This window comes from Danio rerio, chromosome 19, assembly GCF_049306965.1.
Source record: "Danio rerio strain Tuebingen ecotype United States chromosome 19, GRCz12tu, whole genome shotgun sequence".
NCBI lineage: Eukaryota > Metazoa > Chordata > Actinopteri > Cypriniformes > Danionidae > Danio > Danio rerio.
Window position 1 is genome coordinate 428,776 of NC_133194.1, and position 23,396 is coordinate 452,171.

General features: G+C 42.0%; 1 protein-coding gene across 7 annotated transcripts in view; it reads left to right on the forward strand.

Moving 5' to 3' along the window:
- The window catches only part of syngap1a (synaptic Ras GTPase activating protein 1a), a 54,546-nt gene extending 38,594 nt beyond the window's left edge, over positions 1-15,952 (forward strand). For 5 of the 7 annotated variants that reach the window (XM_005159316.6, XM_003200501.7, XM_009293917.5 and 2 more), the window contains 11 exons: positions 45-189; positions 1,963-2,199; positions 4,107-4,308; positions 5,189-5,370; positions 5,900-6,101; positions 6,334-6,906; positions 7,055-7,513; positions 7,692-7,865; positions 9,440-9,651; positions 9,730-9,802; positions 14,914-15,952. In XM_005159316.6, the coding sequence (XP_005159373.1) occupies positions 45-189; positions 1,963-2,199; positions 4,107-4,308; positions 5,189-5,370; positions 5,900-6,101; positions 6,334-6,906; positions 7,055-7,513; positions 7,692-7,865; positions 9,440-9,651; positions 9,730-9,802; positions 14,914-14,943 (2,489 nt within the window). In that variant the 3' untranslated portion in view covers positions 14,944-15,952. The remainder of the gene's footprint in view (positions 1-44; positions 190-1,962; positions 2,200-4,106; positions 4,309-5,188; positions 5,371-5,899; positions 6,102-6,333; positions 6,907-7,054; positions 7,514-7,691; positions 7,866-9,439; positions 9,652-9,729; positions 9,803-14,913) is intronic. The other 2 variants (XM_005159317.6, XM_073931327.1) reach the window with 1 other exon arrangement.
- The last annotated feature ends 7,444 nt before the right edge of the window (positions 15,953-23,396 follow it).

The window sequence follows — 23,396 nt, forward strand, 5'->3', positions numbered from 1 at the left end:
GATGAAGCTGCTGCTGGTGAATGTGTGTGTGTGTGTGTGTGCAGGAGAGTTCATCCGTGCGCTGTACGAGTCTGAGGAGAACTGTGAGGTGGACCCGATGCGAACGCCTCCGTCAGTGCTGGCCGATCATCAGGCTAACCTGCGCATGTGCTGTGAGCTAGCGCTCTGCAAGATCATCAACTCTCACTGGTCAGTGCACAACAAACAACACTCAGCATGACCTGATGACCACAGGGTTTACTGCTGAACTGAAGAATCTTCAAGCATTTATTTTAAACCTGTTCTACAGTGGTTTGTTGGGTATTTGCATGATATTTCTGATAAATCACCGCTGCGCCGATTAACAGATCAGCTAATGTCATGTTGTTTAACTGGACGAGGCTTCAGTGATTATCCTCTGTAGATCAGGGTGTCTGAGGGGTTGTAAAATTTAGTAAATGAAGTTAGCCTGAATTAAGGGCATTAACCAATGTTAGCGTCATCTGATGAGGACTGTACATTCCCCAGACCAGTGCATTAGCTGATGTTCATTAGTGTTCAGTGCTGGTCTGTATGCTGAGGTGTGTGTGGATCTGTTTATATGTTGAGAGCAGGACCTGAGCGATATCCTGTGAGGTGGTGTGGGAGCTTGGCAACAGAGTCGCGACGTCAACACACCAGGGCTGTGCTCCATAAGCTCTCGACCTGTAATCTACGCGACCTCCTAATATATTTGGAAGCATTTGTGCGACAGCATATGATCAGATTTCTCCAATAGACATGCGGATCTGCTCTGCCCCGCCGCTATATTGGTTATATTAGCAGTCAATCACTCAGGGCTCTCCGCTGTCAGATGACGGAGCTTCTGTGACCACTGGAAATGCAAAAAGTACACAGGTTAACGGCGCTGATGACAGCGATCCTGTGGTGAATGTTGATCCGCCAGCTGAAATCAGCCCAGTGTTTTCAGTGAAATCCGCTAAATGTAAACTCGAACACTGTGATCATCATTGCCAGATACGCTCGCCTTTACTGAGTTAACACTGAATCTGCCACTCATGACTGAACAGTATTGCGCTGCTGGTCATCGGGAGAATCCTGCTCCGCCTGCTCATATATCGGGTCAGCTGACTCGCCTGCTTTATTCCACTGAGACATGTAAATCAGCGCATAGCGAGACTGAGCACTTACACAAACCCAAACCTTAAACAGTGCAGAAGGGAGCCTCTTCTTCCTTTCCTTAATCTGTTTTTGCTTGAGATGTTTATTGTTCCTCTGTTTAGTTTCTGATGACTGCTCTGCAGCTTTCAGATCTGGATTGCAGGATTTAGTTTGTTTTTGTAGCAGAAATATTACTTATTAAATTGACGTGCGTATAAAAACACCAGTGCTAAATCTATATTTCCTACTGCTGAACTGTTCTTAGAAGAGCGGCTATTGACATTGATGACATATATGACATCGATTAAAAAGCATGGACAAAGGAGGATGAATCCCTCTGCTTTACTTAAACCTTCATGTTCTCTGCAATGTTACTCCATTTGGAAAGATATTTCAGTTTCGTCGTGCTGCTATTAAATATTGTTTTTAAAAAGGTAGTGAAAGATATTAAATTCAACTGCAGAAGTTCTGTCTATACCCTGTAGAGTGAAAGTGTCCAGGAAGCATCAGTACAGTAGATCTGTGTTCTCAGAGCGTTGAGCTGCATTAGTCCAGCAGGGGGAGCTCAAACCCTAACATTGCCTCAGTTCAGGAGAGCAGGCAGCTGAGAACAGCACTCATTTAACAAGTCTGAATATTTATGAACGCTGGGCTTCATCTGACATGAGCACACTCAACTTTAACTAATAATCAGTAAACACACGTGTTGCAGTGAAGCGATCGATTATTTATTTACACAGAGATCAATAGATCATCAACAGAGAAATAGAAGTGTTCTCCTGGTGCATTATGGGATGTGTGTGTGTGTGTGTGTGTGTGCAGCGTGTTTCCCCGTGAGCTGAAGGAGGTGTTTGCGTCGTGGCGTGTGCGCTGTGCTGAGCGCGGCCGAGAGGACATCGCCGACCGCCTCATCAGCTCCTCGCTCTTCCTGCGCTTCCTGTGTCCGGCGATCATGTCCCCGTCCCTCTTCAACCTGACGCAGGAGTATCCCTCCGAGCGCACCTCTCGAACCCTCACGCTCATCGCCAAGGTGGTGCAGAGCCTGGCCAGCTTTTCAAAGTCAGTCACTAGAGTCCACCGTCATTCAGCCGCGCCGATCACAGCTCTGACCGCCACTCATCATATTGGCCACACCCACTGTCTGACCTGTCACTCATCACATAGGCCACGCCCACGGTCTGACTCACCACTCATCATATAGGCCACACCCACTGTCTGACCTGTCACTTTTCACATAGGCCACGGCCACTGTGTGACCCGTCAGGCATCACATAGGCCACGCCCACGGTATGACCCGTCATTCATCACATAGGCCACGCCCACTGTCTGACTTGCCACTCATCACATAGGCCACACCCACTGTCTGACCCACCACTAATCACATGAGACTCAGGCCAAGCCCACTGACTGACCAGATTAATTATCACGTGACACTTAGGCCACACCCACTGTCTGACCTGCCACTCATCGCATGATACTGAGGCCACGCCTACTATCTGACCAGATTAATTATCACATGACACTGGCCACACCCACAGTATGACCTGTCACTCACATGACACTCAGGCTGCGCCCACTGTCTGACACACCTTTCCTTACATGACACTCAGGCCACACCCACTGTCTGACCCACCACTCATCACATGACACTAAGGCCACACCCACTGTCTGACCTGCTACTCATTACATGACACTAAGGCCACACCCACTGTTTGACCCGCCACTCATCTCATGACTCTCAGGCCACACCCACTGTCTGACCCACCACTCATCACATGACACTAAGACCACACCTATTGTCTGACCCACTACTCATCACATGACACTAAGGCCACACCCACTGTCTGACCCACCACTCATCACATGACACTCAGACACGCCCACTGTTTGACCCGCCACTCATCTCATGACACTCAGACACGCCCACTGTTTGACCCGCCACTTATCTCATGACACTCAGGCCACACCCACTGTCTGACCCGTCACTCATCACTAGCACTCTGGCCACACCCACTGTCTGATCCTTCACTCATCAAATTGCACTCAGGCCACACCCACTGCCTGACTCGCCACGCATCACTTGACACTAAGGCCACACCCATTTTCCAACCCACCAATCATCACATGAAAGTGAGACACACCTGTCAATCATCATCACAGACACGCCCATTCTCATTTCCATATGTATTTAGGTGTCGCACCAGTGACTCTTCCTGTGTCTGTGATGAACTGTTGAGCTTCATTATGCTCTTTATTTTTCATCTGTCATTTTTTTATGTGTTTATTTGTTAATATTTGTTTATTTTTCTTTTGTTTTAAAATAAATATGTAGTTTTAATAGAGTTTTACTTCTTTATTTATTCACTACGGACTAATTTAAGTTAGGTGTGTGTAACTTAAGTCTTATTTCAGTGTGTGTGTATCGTGTGTGTTTGTCAGCTGTGTGTGTTTGTGTTGCTGTAGTTGTTAAAGGGATAGTTCACCCAGAAACTCAAGATGTAAGAGGCAGGAGTCAAGATGTGCGGGAGTAAATCACCAGGACGTTTTCAATTAGGGGTGTACTGTCACTTTAATGTGTGTGTGTGTGTGTGTGTGTGTGTGTGTGTGTGTGTTTATATCTCAGGGTTCCTCTGTCTTGTGTTGTCTTTTTTGTTTAGAGTTATCTTCAGTCTGTTGACTCGTCACTTATCATCTTTCTTTCTGTCTGTCTGTCGCCCGTCACTCTCTCCCTCTATCCATCTGTCCTGTCTCTCCCTCTCTCTCTCTCTCTCTCTCTCTGTCTCTATTTTTCTCACACACACACTCTTTCTTTTACACACTCTTTTTCTATCATCTCTCGCTTCCCTTTACACACAAACTTGCTTTTTTCTCTCTCTCTTTCACACACACACACACACTCTCTCTCTCTGCCTCTGTCTCTCTCCCACACTGCGGTGTGTGTGTGTGTGTGCGCGTGCTCTGGGCAGGTTCAGTGGGAAGGAGGACTATCTGGGCTTCATGAATGAGTTTCTGGAGATGGAGTGGGGCTCCATGCAGCAGTTCCTCTACGAGATCTCCAATCTGGAGTGTGTGAGTAACGCCGGGGCGTTCGAGGGCTACATCGACCTGGGCCGCGAGCTCTCCATCCTGCACAGTCTGCTGTGGGAGGTCATGGCCCAGCTCAGCAAGGTGCGAACGCTGCAGATCTGCTGTGTATTCTGTTGTTGTGATGAATTGTGGAAGCTTTTACCACAGTATAGAGTATTATCACAATATTGACCAAAACTAGGGGTGTCGAATCCACGTGTGTCAGCTGTTTGGACAGAGCTGTGTGTAGTATAGTGTTCATACACATACTGGAGTGATAGAAACACAATAAGTCTCCTGTTGATAAAAAATGGTCCGAATCCTAGAGATTTTGAGGGCCACTGCAGCGTAGTGCAGGGGTGCGGTTTGCCCGCCCACAGAACGGATTGACAGAACCGTATTAACACATCTACAGAACAGGATTTGCAAAGAAACTGGGGTTTAAAGACTGCTACCCTCACAGAAACCGGCCACTGACCTAGCCAGTGCACTTCTTGCTGTGAGACGACAGCACTACCCACTTTGCCACCACGCCGCCCTTTATGACATATTCATTCATTCATTCATTCATTTTCTTTTCGGCTTAGTCCCTTTATTAATCCAGGGTCGCCACAGTGGAATGAACCGCCAACTATTCCAGCATGTTTTTACACAGTGGACAATTTAGTCTAGCCAATCCCCCTATACCCCATATCTTTAGACTGTGAGGGAAACCGGAGCACCCGGAGGAACACAGGGAGAACATGCAAACTCCACACAGAAACACCAACTGACCCAGCCGAGGCTTGAACCAGTGACCTTCTTGCTGTGAGGCGACAGCACTACCCTCTCCGCCACCACATCGACATATATGACATATATTTACCTATAAATAAATCTTTCTTTATTGAATTGATCATGCTTGTTGATATTATGCAGATGTCCTGTCCTGCAGAGTCATCCCAGACCATCTGAAATGCTAATACTATGCTTGTGTGTGTAGGATGCGATCCTGAAGCTGGGTCCTCTGCCGCGGCTGCTGAATGACATCAGTGTGGCCCTGCGTAACCCTCAGCTGCACAGACAGGCCAGCCACCAGCCACCCGAGCGACACCTGAGCCGGCCTGCGTTCAGCAGACTCGCCACCAATGACTTCCAGAGCCTCATGATGAGAGACCTCAACAGGTCTGTGTGTCTGTCTGTCTGTCTGTCTGTCTGTCTGTCTGTTCTGTTCTGTTAGGGCTGCACTGAATTTTCAGCTTGAACAGCTGAAGGTATGAGCTGAAATAGGGCTTCATCAAGCTGCTCTTGCACAGCACAGGCCATTGTAATGAATGGGTTTCATAGCGCAGAGTGTTCCGCGTCCGGTGTGAAAGCCCAGTCACTATGCAGGGATGATGATTAAATGTTAACTGTTGGACAAAACTTGCCTAGCATGTGTAGTATGCTAGTTCCTGCTGTTGGCAATATTGCTGTTGTGTTGTCATGGCAACAAAATTTCAATTGTCTTACAGAACGACTTATATATTATTGGATGTAATTATTACAGAGCATTATTGGTTTCGGTTTTTGTTCAAGTGTGTCCAGAATTGTTGGTTTCGGTCCAGAATGATCACTTCTGTGCATCTCTAATTTGGTCAAGTGAACTACTGAGTGTGGCGGTGGATTGATCAGACCGATGCTCATGCACATGTGTGTGTGTGTGTGTGTGCAGCTCCATAGACATCTCTCGACTGCCGTCTCCTACAGCCGGTCTGTCCGGCAGCGGTGTTCTCTCTCACCCGGGCATGGCTGCGTTCTCAGAGCGAGATCCCCGCGGCAACAAAGACGTCTTCTATGTGACCCGCCCACCTCTCGCACGCTCAAGCCCCGCCTACTGCACCAGCAGCTCTGACATCACTGAGCCAGACCCCAAGGTGCACACACACACACACACACACAGACACACATTCATACATATTCTCGCACTCACTCTCACACACACACATGCAGACATGCACTCAACACACACACACACACACACACATGTTGTGTTTTCGTGTCTTATGGGGACTCGCCACAGCATAATGATGTTTCTGCAGTACAGACTGTATAGCCAGTCCTCTCAACCCCTGAGTGTGTGGTTACAGTGTGTGTGTTTCTCCTCAGGTACTCAGCGTCAATAAGAGTGTGTCTATGATGGACCTGCAGGACTCGCGCATCAACAGCGTGTCTAACCTGCACTCAGTGAATGATCTGCTGAACTCGTCTCAGGGTTCTCTGGCTGGGTTCGGTCCGCTCGGCGGTGCCCCCCTCAGGGCTGGAGGACGCGTGTCTGCGGGCTCGGGCGGCTCCAGCATGTCTGGCGGTCTGCGTTTGACCACAGACTCTCTGTCGCAGCAGCAACAGCAGGCCGCCGCCGCCATGCACGTGCCGCTGTCCTTCCAGAACCCTCTGTTCCACCTAGCATCAGATGGGCCGCAGTATCACACACCTCCACACGGGCCCACTGCTGTACCGCCACCGCTGCTGCTGGCGCCCGAGCCAGAGAACGGGCATGTGGGTTTCGGCGTTCCCACATTCGCCCACAGTGGGTTCTCCCGCAGTGAAGATCTGTCAGCGCTGCGGACGCAGAACAGTCTGGTGCAGCCCAACATCGTGCACTCGCACAGCTACAGCGACGACTTCACACGACACAACCAGGCCGACTACGCCCGCAGACAGCTGTCTCTGCAGGTGCAGGTAAACTGACACACACACAAACACACACAGATAAAGTCAGAATTATTCAACCTCCCATTAAATATGAATTCTTTTATATTTTCCCCCAATTTTCTTCAACACATTTCCTACTATTAATATATCCTACTTCAATACTATTCCTATTCAGGAGAATCTCCAGCAGCAGGTGCTGATGGGAATGACCCCGCAGACGGCCACAGGCACCGGCACTCCTGCTTCTCTGGCCACACCTCCCACCACCATTCATCCTGTCCGTCAGGCCTCCATGGCTCCGCCCCCTCCTCAACGCGCGAAGCCTCAGCCCGCCCACCAGCTGTCCGTCAGCTCGGCTGTAAACTCCACCCCCCCTAAGACCCGCCCACAGAGCGGCAACCTCCTCCAATCGCCTGAGTCTAGTTTTGGAGGGAGGCAGTTGACAAGGCAGCAGCTGTCAGTCAAGGACAGCCCCGCCCCCGGGTTGCCGCATCAGTCCAGCAATGCGTCGGAGAATCCCGCTCCTCAGAGCGCAGCCAATGAGAGCACAGAGAATACGCCGACCAACCAATCAGCAAAAAACACACAGCAGAGCAACCAACAACACCTGCTCAAGCCATCCGGGAACAAACAGGTACTCACACACACACACATTTGAAAACACACAATCAGACTTACACATACACTGTCAGATTCAAACACACATGCATATTCACACACACTCTGACTTGAACAGACACACCCATACATTACCACCTATATTCTGCAGATGTGTGTGTGTGTTGTGCTGATGTTGTGTGTGTGTGTCTCAGGGCTCTAAGTCTCCCTCCACCCTGAACCCCACCTCTGCAGCCTCCGAGCGCACCGTGGCCTGGGTCTCCAACATGCCACATCTGTCTGCAGACATCGAGAGTCTGCGCGTGGACAGAGAGGAGTTCAAACTCAAGGAGCACTCCAAGAGCATGGATGAGTCCCGCCTGGACCGGGTCAGTGCTGCACACACACACACACACACACACACACACACACACTTTATTTTTCTAGGTCAAATGGTTCAAGTTATAACAGTTTAAATGTTGCATATTTGGTCTGCTGGTGGCGCTATAGATTTAGTTCCAGACATTTAAAATATAGCAACAACTATTATGATAACTAACGACAACTATAGCAATAACTATAACAGTAACTATAGCAACAACTAGAGTGATAACTATAACAGTAACTATAGCAACAAATAAAGTGATAAATAACGACAACTTTAGCTATAACTATAACAGTAACTATAGTGATAACTAACAACAACTATAGTGATAATTAACGACAACTAAAGCAATAACTAACAGTAACTATAGCGATAACTATAGTGATAACTAACGACAACTATACCAATAACTTTAACAGTAACTATAGCAAAAAACTAGCGATAACTAACGACAACTATAGCAATAACTATAACAGTAACTATAGCAACAACTATAGTGATAACTAACGACAACTATAGCAACTATAACAGTAACTATAGCAACAACTATAGTGATAACTAACGACAACTATAGCAATAACTATAACAGTAACTATAGCAACAACTATAGTGATAACTAACGACAACTATAGCAATAACTATAACAGTAACTATAGCAACAACTATAGTGATAACTAACGACAACTATAGCAATAACTATAACAGTAACTATAGCAACAACTATAGTGATAACTAACGACAACTATAGCAACTATAACAGTAACTATAGCAACAACTATAGTGATAACTAACGACAACTATAGCAATAACTATAACAGTAACTATAGCAACAACTATAGTGATAACTAACGACAACTATAGCAATAACTATAACAGTAACTATAGCAACAACTATAGTGATAACTAACGACAACTATAGCAATAACTATAACAGTAACTATAGCAACAACTATAGTGATAACTAACGACAACTATAGCAATAACTATAACAGTAACTATAGCAACAACTATAGTGATAACTAACGACAACTGTAACAATAACTATAACAGTAACTATAGCAACAACTATAGTGATAACTAACGACAACTATAGCAATAACTATAACAGTAACTATAGCAACAACTATAGTGATAACTAACGACAAGTATAGCAATAACTCTAACAGTAACTATAGCAACAACTATAGCGATAACTATAACAGTAACTATAGCGATAACTAACAGTAACTATAGCGATAACTAACAGTAACTATAGCGATAACTATAGTGATAACTAACAGTAACTATAGCGATAACTAACATTAACTATAGCGATAACTAACAGTAACTATAGCGATAACTAACAGTAACTATAGCGATAACTAACAGTAACTATAGCGATAACTATAGTGATAACTAACGACTATCACTATAGTAAGTATAGCAATAACTATAACAGTAACTATAGCAACAACTATAGCGATAACTATGACAGTAACTATAGCAATAACTAAAACAGTAACTATAGCAACAAATATAGCGATAACTATGACAGTAACTATAGCAATAACTATAACATTTTGCATAATCACTCTGCAGGTGCGTGAGTACGAGGAGGAGATCAACTCCCTGAAGGAGCGTCTGATGATGTCCCACCGTAAGCTGGAGGAGTACGAGCGACGGCTACACTCGCAGGAGCAGCAGACCAGCAAGATTCTGCTGCAGTACCAGAGCCGGCTGGACGACAGCGAGAGGCGCCTGCGGCAGCAGCAGGTGGAGAAGGACTCGCAGATCAAGGGCATCATCAACAGGTCAGACGCGTGACCCCGCGCCACACCCCAGCCTCACAGCAGCAGAGCATTCTGGGAATGTGTGTGTGTGTGTTGCAGGTTGATGGCGGTAGAGGATGAGCTGAGGGGAAGTGGAATGCCTGACCTCAAAACCAGAATATTCACAGAACAGGTCTGTCTGTCCCACACACCAGCAGACTCTCAGCTGCTCCTCAACTCATCACTCATCTCTCATGCCTGTGTACATAGCTGAGGTATCTGTAGTGATGACGACCGCATGGTAACTATAGTGATGACTATAGTGATAACCATAACATGGATACAATAGGGGCCATTAGCATCTTCTAGCCACAACTAAAGCATTAACTATAACAGTAACTATAGCAACAACTATAATATATGATAACAACAACTATAGCAATAACAATAACAGTAACTATACCAACAACTATAGCGATAACTAACGACAACTTTAGCAATAACAATAACAGTAACTATAGCGATAACTAACGACAACTATAGCAATAACTATAACAGTAAATATAGCAATAACTATAACAGTAGATATAGCAACAACTATAGTGATAACTAACGACAACTATAGCAATAACTATAACAGTAACTATACCAACAACTATAGTGATAACTAACGACAACTATAGCAATAACTATAACAGTAAATATAGCAATAACTATAACAGTAACTATAGCAACAACTATAGTGATAACAAACGACAACTATAGCAATAACTATAACAGTAACTATACCAACAACTATAGTGATAACTAACGACAACTATAGCAATAACTATAACAGTAACTATACCAACAACTATAGTGATAACTAACGACAACTATAGCAATAACTATAACAGTAAATATAGCAATAACTATAACAGTAACTATAGCAACAACTATAGTGATAACTAACGACAACTATAGCAATAACTATAACAGTAAATATAGCAATAACTATAACAGTAACTATAGCAACAACTATAGTGATAACTAACGACAACTATAGCAATAACTATAACAGTAACTATACCAACAACTATAGTGATAACTAACGACAACTATAGCAATAACTATAACAGTAAATATAGCAATAACTATAGAAGTAACTATAGCAACAACTATAGTGATAACAAACGACAACTATAGCAATAACTATAACAGTAAAAATAGCAATAACTATTACAGTAACTATAGCAACAACTATAGTGATAACTAACGACAACTATAGCAATAACTATAACAGTAACTATAGCAACAACTATAGCGATAACTAACGACAACTATAGCAATAACTATAACAGTAAATATAGCAATAACTATAACAGTAACTATAGCAACAACTATAGTGATAACTAACGACAACTATAGCAATAACTATAACAGTAAATATAGCAATAACTATTACAGTAACTATAGCAACAACTATAGTGATAACTAACGACAACTATAGCAATAACTATAACAGTAAATATAGCAATAATTATTACAGTAACTATAGCAACAACTATAGTGATAACTAACGACAACTATAGCAATAACTATAACAGTAAATATAGCAATAACTATTACAGTAGATATAGCAACAACTATAGTGATAACTAACGACAACTATAGCAATAACTATAACAGTAACTATACCAACAACTATAGTGATAACTAACGACAACTATAGCAATAACTATAACAGTAAATATAGCAATAACTATAACAGTAACTATAGCAACAACTATAGTGATAACTAACGACAACTATAGCAATAACTATAACAGTAAATATAGCAATAACTATTACAGTAACTATAGCAACAACTATAGTGATAACTAACGACAACTATAGCAATAACTATAACAGTAAATATAGCAATAATTATTACAGTAACTATAGCAACAACTATAGTGATAACTAACGACAACTATAGCAATAACTATAACAGTAAATATAGCAATAACTATAACAGTAACTATAGCAACAACTATAGTGATAACTAACGACAACTATAGCAATAACTATAACAGTAAATATAGCAATAACTATTACAGTAACTATAGCAACAACTATAGTGATAACTAACGACAACTATAGCAATAACTATAACAGTAAATATAGCAATAATTATTACAGTAACTATAGCAACAACTATAGTGATAACTAACGACAACTATAGCAATAACTATAACAGTAAATATAGCAATAACTATAACAGTAACTATAGCAACAACTATAGTGATAACTAACGACAACTATAGCAATAACTATAACAGTAAATATAGCAATAACTATTACAGTAACTATAGCAACAACTATAGTGATAACTAACGACAACTATAGCAATAACTATAACAGTAAATATAGCAATAACTATTACAGTAACTATAGCAACAACTATAGCGATAACTAACGACAACTATAGCAATAACTATAACAGTAACTGTAGCGATAACTATAGTGATAACTATAACAATATTTGTTGCTATAAATATAACAGTAACTATAACGATAACTATGTCTGTTTCTATGGAGAAAACTACAACAGTTCATACTGCGATAACAATCACAACTGTAACAACTACAGCACTAACAGTAACTATAACTACATAACTTTATCTGTATGTATAGTGATAACTATAAGTTGACGATATCGGCTGCGATAACTATAATAGTTTCTATCGCATTAATTATAACTATAACATCAGCTATCGTAACAGTAAGTGTAGCAAAATCTGTAACGATAATTATAGCAATAACAGTAACTAGCAATAACTATATTTGTAGCTGTAGCAATAACTATAATAGTAACTATAGCAATAATGGTAAGGGTAGTACAAGCTATTCCTATAGTTATCACCATATCAACTGTTATCTTGATCATTACAGTTAGTGCTAGCTGTTGCAATAATTACTGTAATAGATATTGCTAGTTACTGTTATAGGTGTAGTTGTTATAGTTACTATAGAGTAACTACTATAGAGATAGCTAGAACAGTAGCGAGTGTAATTATTTACAGTATTTATAGTAATAACTATCACAAATATCTCAGTAACTAGCAATACATGGAACAGTAACTACTGTAATAACTATAACTGAAACTATAGTAGTAACTAGTGAAAACGGAACTGATAACTACAACAGGAACTATGGCAATAAACTGATGTATAATTATCAGTAAATGTAACGATAACTATTACAGTAACTATGGTGATTATCTATAGTTATAACTATAAAGGTAAATGTAGCAATATCTACAACAGTTACTATAGCAACAGCTAGAACACTAACTATGAATAACTAAAACAGTGAATATAGTAATAATTGACAGTGTTTATAGCAAGTTATTACAGCAATAACTATATTATACTGTGACTTATGGTGATCATACTATCCATAACTGCACTGGTAAATATTTTGATCACTATAATGGGAACATTAAACCAGTGCTAACCACTACTGTTATAGGAACTATAATAACCACACCATCCACAGCAGCGGATGATAACCTCTGTGACAGTTTCTCTTCAAAGCAGGATGGACTCTGATTGGCTGTCATTGTTTTAATCATTGGCCGTGTGACTGAAGCTGTTTCTGATGATATGACTGTTATCACTCCACTGTGGGATTATTAAAGCAGAGACTGTGATGTAAAACACTGTATAATGTTGTGATGAACTGAAGACGCTCTGTGTGTGTACTTGTTTCTGTGGTTTACGGGGACAGAAATGTGTATAATGACTTGAGCATGATCTAGTTGTGCTCTATTAAGATGGTTTATGAGGACATGGGTTGTGTCCTTGTAATTCATAATGTCTAGAATCATGCTAGCGTGTTTTGTTGACATAAATCATTTTCCTATAGGTTTGCTGTGAGGTTTGGTTTATGGGGAGGGCCATATAACACTCTAAAATACTAGGCTGAGTCCTCTTAAACCATATAAACAAGTATGTGTGTCTGATGAATCAGTGATAGTTGCATGTCCAGCGCTGGCTTCTGATTGGCTGGCAGTCACAGCACAGAAAGCCTGTGATTGGATGATGGACAATGACATAATAAGATCTGTCCTCTTATCTGTTTTCCCTCATCTCATCATGTTGTTATTATTACTGGTCATCATAATTCTGTCATCATTTATTCACGTCTTTCTGCACGTCATGCTGTTCTGTCTATCACATGTGCATTTAAGGGGATGGTTCATGCAAAAAATGAATATTTAAATATATATATATTTTACTGTCCCACAACTATAGCGATAACTGTAAGTGTAACTATAGCAACAAATTTAATATATAATAACGACAACTATAGCAATTACTATAACAGTAACTATAGCAACAACTATAGCGATAACTAACGACAACTATAGCAATAACTATAACCGTAACCATAGCAACAACTATAGCGATAACTGTAAGTGTAACTATAGCAACAAATTTAATATATAATAACGACAACTATAGCAATTACTATAACAGTAACTATAGCAACAACTATAGTGATAACTAACGACAACTATAGCAATAACTATAACCGTAACCATAGCAACAACTATAGCGATAACTATTACCGTAACCATAGCAACAACTATAGTGATAAATAACAACAACTATAGCATTAACTGTAACTTTAACTATAGTAATGACTAACGACAACTATAGCAATAACTATAACCGTAACCATAGCAACAACTATAGTGATAACTAACGACAACTATAGCAATAACTACAACCGTAACCATAGCAACAACTATAGCGATAACCATAGCGATAACTATAACCGTAACCATAGCAACAACTATAGTGATAAATAACAACAACTATAGCATTAACTGTAACTGTAACTATAGTAATAACTAACGACAACTTAAGCAATAACTATAACCATAACCATAGCAACAACTATAGTGATAACTAACGACAACTATAGCAATAACTATAACAGTAGCTATAGCTACAAATGGTTATAAACCTTTATAAGTTGGCTGAACACTACAGAAGATATTTAGAAGAATGTTGAAAACCTGTATCCATTGACTTCCCTTTGTTTTTCTTTCTATGGAGATCAATGGTTACCAGTTTTTAGCATTCTTTAGAATGTCTTCTTTAGTGTTTAAAAGAGTAAAGAGAAGTGCGTATAAGTAAATAATAATAGATGTCCGTGTGAACTACCCCTTTAATGATCCGCTTTCAGTCTCTGCTGAATACCGCAGTGAACGAGTCTTTACTGAATCTCTCGGTGATTTGCGTCTCTCTCTCTCTCTTCTGTTTCTCTCGCAGCCGATTTATGGTGCCCACTCTGGAACATGATTGGCCCCTGCAGGACTAGAGGACATGTGGCTGAACCTCCACCCAGGAATGTCTGATGATTGGCTGAGAGAGAAGAGAGAGGCGGAGCCAGAGCTGGACGACCAACTTTAACTCTACACACTCTCTCTTTCTTTCTCTTTCTCTCACACACACACATTATGAGAGTATATATATGTTTATGTAACTGATATATAAATATATATTCCTCAGATGTGTCTCTCTCTCTCTCTTTCTCTCTTTCTTCTCAATTTTTGAGCCAAATGGACGACAATCAGCATCTTTGAGGCCGAAACAATCACACTGATAGCACAAAGAAAACCCCGGAGGACAGACTGACGGAGAGGGAGAGAGAGAGGTGTGTGTGTGTGTGTGTGTGTGTGTGTGTTTCTTTATGATGCTCTCCTTCTCTTCCCATTATCCTCTCTCTCTCTCTCTCTCTCTCTCTCTCTCTCTCTACTGCAGGAGTGTGTTTGTGTACGTGTGTGTGTGTGTGAGTGTGTTTTTGAGCAGTTGCAGCCTCAACTTCCTAATAATGACTCAATAACGAATCTCGTGTTTTTCAAATCATGTTTTGAGGAGCTTTGATTCTCTCTGAGCCAATCAGACGCTCAGAATCCCGCAGGGGGCGGGGCCTCCTCCTGCTCTCCGTGCCTACAGAGCTGATTGAGAACAGGACACTCGAACTTCTGGAGGGTGTGTGTGTGTGTGTGTGTGTGTGTGTGTGTGTGTTTGGAGGACTCCAGCTCTTCATCTCATGATAATCAGTGGTCTGCTGAAGCTCTTCTCAGATTATAGTGAGCCGCTAAACCCATCGTCACACACTCGCTCTGTTTCCATCCACATATTATTATGCACATTCTGGATTATTGCATAAAATCAATGCTTACAGGAAACATCAGGATGTGCAAACATGATGAAAATACACCTAAAAACCTGATGCACAGGACAAACGCATTATTCCATGAGAGAAAACACATTTATTGAGTAAAGCCTGCGCTTCATCAGTCTGTGTGCTGTGATTGACAGATGCTGATCAGATATGTGTGTGTGTGAGGGTCTTTGCGTCATTAATGTTGGTCTGCAGATATAAATGTGTGTGTGAGGGTCTTTGTGTCATTAATGTTGGTCTGCAGATATAAATGTGTGTGTGAGGGTCTTTGCGTCATTAATGTTGGTCTGCAGATATAAATGTGTGTGTGAGGGTCTTTGTGTCATTAATGTTGGTCTGCAGATATAAATGTGTGTGTGAGGGTCTTTGCGTCATTAATGTTGGTCTGCAGATGTAAATGTGTGTGTGAGGGTCTTTGCGTCATTAATGTTGGTCTGCAGATGTAAATGTGTGTGTGAGGGTCTTTGCGTCATTAATGTTGGTCTGCAGATGTAAATGTGTGTGTGAGGGTCTTTGCATCAGTAATGTTGGTCTGCAGATATAAATGTGTGTGTGAGGGTCTTTGTGTCATTAATGTTGGTCTGCAGATATAAATGTGTGTGTGAGGGTCTTTGCGTCATTAATGTTGGTCTGCAGATGTAAATGTGTGTGTGAGGGTCTTTGCGTCATTAATGTTGGTCTGCAGATATAAATGTGTGTGTGAGGGTCTTTGCGTCATTAATGTTGGTCTGCAGATGTAAATGTGTGTGTGAGGGTCTTTGTGTCATTAATGTTGGTCTGCAGATGTAAATGTGTGTGTGAGGGTCTTTGCGTCATTAATGTTGGTCTGCAGATGTAAATGTGTGTGTGAGGGTCTTTGTGTCATTAATGTTGGTCTGCAGATGTAAATGTGTGTGTGAGGGTCTTTGCGTCATTAATGTTGGTCTGCAGATGTAAATGTGTGTGTGAGGGTCTTTGTGTCATTAATGTTGGTCTGCAGATATAAATGTGTGTGTGAGGGTCTTTGCATCATTAATGTCGGTCTGCAGATATAAATGTGTGTGTGAGGGTCTTTGCGTCAATAATGTTGGTCTGCAGATATAAATGTGTGTGTGAGGGTCTTTGCGTCAATAATGTAGGTCTGCAGATATAAATGTGTGTGTGAGGGTCTCTACATCATTAATGTAGGTCTGCAGATATAAATGTGTGTGTGAGGGTCTCTACATCATTAATGTTGGTCTGCAGATATAAATGTGTGTGTGAGGGTCTTTGTGTCATTAATGTCGGTCTGCAGATATAAATGTGTGTGTGAGGGTCTTTGTGTCATTAATGTTGGTCTGCAGATATAAATGTGTGTGTGAGGGTCTTTGTGTCATTAATGTCGGTCTGCAGATATAAATGTGTGTGTGAGGGTCTTTACATCATTAATGTTGGTCTGCAGATGTAAATGTGTGTGTGAGGGTCTTTGTGACATTAATGTTGGTCTGCAGATGTAAATGTGTGTGTGAGGGTCTCTACATCATTAATGTTGGTCTGCAGATATAAATGTGTGTGTGAGGGTCTTTGCATCATTAATGTTGGTCTGCAGATATAAATGTGTATGTGAGGGTCTTTACATTAATGTTGGTCTGCAGATATAAATGTGTGTGTGAGGGTCTTTACAGTAATGTTGGTCTGCAGATATAAGTGTGTGTGTGTGTGTGTGTGTGTGTGTGTGTGTGTGTGTGTGTGTGTGTGTGTGTGTGTGAGGGTCTTCACATCAATAATGTTGGTCTGCAGATATAAATGTGTGTGTGTGAGGGTGTTTGCGTCAGTAATGTTGGTCTGCAGATCTCGAGTGTGTCAGATGTGAGATGTTGTTGTGCTGATTGTTAAAGGCCTCAGTTATCCATCAGTTCGTCATCACAGTGCTTCAGTATTCTTCTTCTTCTATTATTATTCCCTCCAGAACTGTCTTGAGCATCTGTCGAGAGGGTGCTCGCTGCAGAGCCATTTGAGGAGAGCTGAGCTCCAGCGAGGGGGAGCATGAGCTGTCGCTCCTCCTCCTGTGAGCTGTTTTAATGCGTACACCAACCCCACCCCTAACCCTACCCCCAGTGACATCACTCGTAGAAGAAGTGCAAAAAAGGTGGAGCTCAAGCTTAAGCTCCCCCTCGCTGGAGCTCAGCTCTCCTCAAATGGCTCTGCAGCGAGCACCACTTGCATCTGTCTGCTCTCACTCCTCCAGAAATCACAGCATTCACCGTGTTCACTGCGTTTGGTCTTGGTCTTCTGAGGTGCAGCTCATTTATTAGAGGAGAACAGTGGAGAATCCCAGACTCCACTCCTCTCTGTGCAGGAGCTGATGCTCTTCTGTGCATCATTGGCTGGAAAACTCATTTAATTTCAAATCTTTAATGCCATAATCCAGTTTTGCACAGATTAGATGGAAACACAGCGACTGATGAATTATTCACTAATTACTGTCAAAAGCAGATTTGTCATCGTTACAGAGCCCTAAAACCAATATAGAGCCTGTTACAGAGGTTCATCTGACTGATGAAGCGTGAGCGCTTGACTGAATCAGGCACGGGGACTCAGTGGTGTCACTGTGGCCTCACAGTAAGAAGGTTGCTGGTTCAAGTCTGGACTGGGTCAGTTGGTGTTTCTGTGTGGAGTTTGCATGTTCTCCCCGTGTTGGTGTGGGTTTCCCCCACAGTCCAAACACATGCGCTATAGGGGAACTGATCAACTACACTGGCTGTAGTGTATGAGTGTGTATGGGTGTTTCCCAGTAATGGGTTGCGGCTGGAAGGGCATCTGCTGTGCAAAACACATACCGGAATAGTTGGTGGTTCATTCCGCTGTGGCGACCTCTGAAATAGAGAATAAGCAGAAGGAGAATGAACGAATGAGTTCCTAGAAAACAGCAATGTTTCCCTCTCTGCATGAGTGTAATCAGCATCTCTGGATGGAACAGAGCGACTGATGGATTATTCACCAAGTCAGATGTGTATCTGTGACAGAGCCCTGGTTCATCTGATTGATGAAGTGATGAAGGTTTGACTGAATCAGACATGAAGATCATTTCACTGCTACTCAGATCTGCTCAGTGCTAGAGGAATAACAGGACAGACTCCTTTAATAGTCCTTTGATTTGATATAAGCTCTTGTCTGCGTATATGGAAATATGATTTAGCTCAGACATTGTGACAGAACTATATTACTGTTGTACAGTAGAACGTCATTTTCAGATTTACAATAATACAACCATTAAAACTTCATTTTTTAAGGAAGAAACTTTCTATGCAGCACTTAAAAGTACAATGAAATTGTTCATGCTTTACACTGATTACCGTTTTTGATAATCACAAAAGTAGAAAAATAAGAATTTCAGGATTTATTTGACTTTTATTGATCAGATGAGCTTTTTATTCATTTAAAAAATGAATCATTTAAAATGAGAACAAAAATATAGAAACAAAAATCTGCCCCTTAAATATCACTTTTAAATTGTATTATAGTTTGAGTTTTTGATGACTAAAACGAAATAATGTCCAGAAATATATACTCACTGGCCACTTTATTAGGTACACTAGTATGTGATATGAATGTGATGTGTGTGATATATCAAACTATCAGCTCTCCAGGACTCATTCAGACAACACAAAACTCTAAATGTCAAACTATAAAGGCAAGATATTGACTACTGCAAACTATAGACATGCTGAATGTATACTCACCGGCCACTTTATTAGGTACACCTGTCCAGCTGCTTGTTAATGCAAATATCTAATCAGCCAATCACATGGCAGCAGCTCACTGCATTACAGCATGTAGACATGGTCAAGAGGATCTGCTGCAGTTCAGAGTGAGCATCAGAATGGGGAAGAAAGGGGGTTTCAGTGACTTTGACCGTGGCATGGTTGTTGCTGCCAGACGGGCTGCTCTGAGTATTTCAGAAACTGCTGATCTACTGGGATTTTCACGCACAACCATCTCTAGGGTTTACAGAGAATGCTCTGACAAAGAGGAAATATCCAGTGAGCGGCAGTTCTGTGGGCGCAAATGCCTTGTTGATGAGGCCAGAGGAGAATGGCCAGACTGGTTCCAGCTGATAGAAAGGCAACAGTAACTCAAATAAGCACTCGTTACAACCGAGCTCTGCAGAAGAGCATCTCTGAACACACAACACGGCCAACCTTGAGGCGGATGGGCTACAGCAGCAGAAGAGCACACCGGGTGCCGCTCCTGTCAGCTAAGAACAGGAAACTGAGGCTACAATTCACACAGACTCACCAAAACTGGACAATAGAAGATTGGAGAAACGTTGCTGCTCTGATGAGTCTCCATTTCTGCTGACACATTCGGATGCTCGGCTCACAATTTGGCCTCAACAACATGAAAGCATGGATCATCCTGCCTTGTATCAGCGGTTCAGGCTGGTGGTGGTGGTGTAATGGTGTGGGGGAGGTTTTCTTTGGGTCCATTAGTACCAATTGAGCATCAACGCCACAGCCTACCTGAGTATTGCTGCTGACCATGTCCATCCCTTTATGAGCACAGTGTCTCCATCTTCTGATGGCTACTTCCAGCAGGATAACGCAGCATGTCATAAAGCTCAATCATCTCAGACTGGTTTCTTGAACATGACGATGAGTTCACTGTACTCAAATGGCCTCCACAGTCCCCAGAGCTCAATCCAATAGAGCAGCTTTGGGATGTGGTGGAACGGGAGATTGGCATCATGGATGTGCAGCCGACAAATCTGCAGCAACTGTGTGATGCTATCATGACAATATGGAGCAAAATCTCTGAGGAATATTTCCAGTAGCTTGAAGAATCTACAACATGAAGGATTCAGACAGTTCTGGAGGAGAAAGCGGTCCGACCTGGTACTAGTGAGATGTACCTAATAAAGTGGCCGCTGAGTGTAAAAACTAAATGTAAACGATCAGAGCTTGAGGAACAGTGTGAGTGAGTGTATGAGAGATGTTTCATGTATCCAGTAGTTTTCCTCATGCAGGATTGTTTCCGTGTTCTCCTCAGTGTCCACATGCGGTGTTGTTGGAATATTCCACATTGGTGCTTCCCGGTCAGTGTATTAATGGAGCATTCGGTCCAGTGTTTGTGAGCGGCTCAGTATGTTTGAGAATGTGCTTCACACACACACACACACACACACTGAGGTCACTCCGCCAGCTCGGCTGCTGATTTGTGTATATAGAGTCCAGCTTTACGGACGGAAGCGTTTCTCTTGATTTTCAGTGGGTTTTTCCTCTTTTTCTCGGTGTTTGATGGATGATTCTCATATTCGCCAGTAGCTGCTTTGCTGGGGCTTTTAGTCGGTTATTTTTGTCCTTATTTACCTTATTTTCGTTGGAAGTATTACTTTTGTCTGCATTTCAGGTAATAATAGTTCTGAAAAAATGAATACATTAATGAATAACAGTGTTTCTGTGCCTACAGTTCCCATACTGAGCTCTGATTGGCTGCCGCTGTCAGCCAATGATGTGTGTTCAGGGGTCGCTCTGCTACGACAGGTGCGTGGAATTTGGCGTAGCATGTTTGCTATTCTGCTGCGCGACGCACCTGTTCAATTAGCCATAGACACGGACAAGCCATAGCACTGACCCCTTCAGGAGTGTAGGATCCTGTATATATTTATATATATATATACATATATATATATTTACCCATGGAAATATTCTCGAATGCGGGACAGACTCGTCGATTATAGAGTGGAGCATCTCTGGAGTGATGTTTTGAATGTGCATATTATTATTATTAATATCATTATAAAGATATGATTATATTCAAATATGATTATTATTGTAATTATCCTTTTGATTTTATTGACCATGATTGATCAACACAAATGTCTTTCTTTTTGTGAATATGGAGAAGTTTACATTTTTCTGGGGAAATATTACAAATCTTTAAATATTTCAACAAACGAATAAATATATACATGCTTAACAGAAGAGCTGTGTGTTCATTTGCTCAGACGATGAGTGTGTGTGTGTGTGTGTTGAGCTGATCAGAGCAGCAGGGGGCGCTAGTGTGTGTGTGTGTGTGTGTTGAGCAGCAGGGGGCGCCAGAGTATCTCCCTCATCAGGATGCTGAAGGCTGACAGACGGAAACTCCTGATCCTGCATTCAGACTGCTGTAATCTCCACATCCGCTGCGCACACAAGAGGATTAGTGAGCACAACACATTATTACATTAATCAACTAAAGCAGCTCTAAATATAAACATCGCTCAGCCTTTTCATGAGCGTTAAATGCAGTTTACTGTAATGTATGGCGCAGGATTACACACTTGCGTTATTTTAATGTTCAGATGCTGTAAACAATGTTTCCCGTGTCGACAGCGGCAGCTGCTGCTCTCATGACCTCTGATCAGCTGCAGAAGTGTACGAGAGAGTTTGTGCAGACGTTTACTTCAGTATGGTGACGGATTTCACACTGAAACTGAATATTGAGTAGGGGGCGGGGGTTATTTTTGAGCTCCGCCTCTGATATTTCACTCACTGCAAACTAACGGTTGGAGAGGCGTGGCTAAGCATATTTCGCCCAATCACTCAGAGTACTTTTCATTAAGGATGATTTATTATGTGTCTTTATAGGAGCTGTGAACGCGGCGTCTCTGCTGTCTCCAGAGTGTGTGTGTGTGTGAGTTTGAGCTGAGATTAGCACACTAATAATGTAATCAGCTCTCTGAATCTGACCCTTTGATCCTAATTGTGGTGTTTTGTTTACTGCTGCTTTAAATGCAAATGAGATTGTGGTGTTTTCAGAAGAGGGCGGAGCTACAGATGCCTTTCAAGCTACAGATTGAAAAATAGACTAATGTCCTATGCTAATGAGATGGGCACTAGTGGGCGGGGCTGTCCCCCTCTGATGACACGTACAAAGAGAGAATGTCAATCACGGTGTTCCTGCATATAATCAAGTCTCGCCACAGCAAAGATGCCGGGTCAGAGAGCGGCCAGACCCCTCTCTAAACTGAGCCCAAATCCTGAGAGTTGATGAGACGACTGCATTATCTGGATACTGGATGGATTAATAGGTAAAGAGGCAGTAAGTAAACCCTGTAAAGAAGTGGAAAGACGTGAGTTTGCCTGTGATTTGCAGAAGCGAGCATTAGAGGAGTTAAAGCTGAACATAATCTCATGAACATTAGCAGACCAAAAGTAAAGTTGAGTAGAGATAAACCCCACTCAGTGTGCAATGTTCAAGCAGTACTTTTAGGAAATCTAGATACTTTACCGTTCCACAGAAATAAAGGTTAAAAGACTAAAAAAAAAAAAAAAAAAGCTGTTTGGCAAAAACAATGGACTAGAAGTTTTACAGTGTGTGAAGTCATAAAACTTATTTGCTTAAAGAGCCCCAATTATGCATTAGAAAGATCATATTTTGGTTTGGGGGGTCTCCAACAGCAGGCGGATCTGCATGCAGGGTCTTATAATCTGTTTTTATTTTAACCTGATTAGTCCAGCGACTCCCATATGGCTCCTCTGCGCAATGCTAAATCTCCATTGTTGGTCCGATGACCAAGTTGGTTGTGATTAAGCTAAGAGAGATGACCTCAATGCTTTTTATT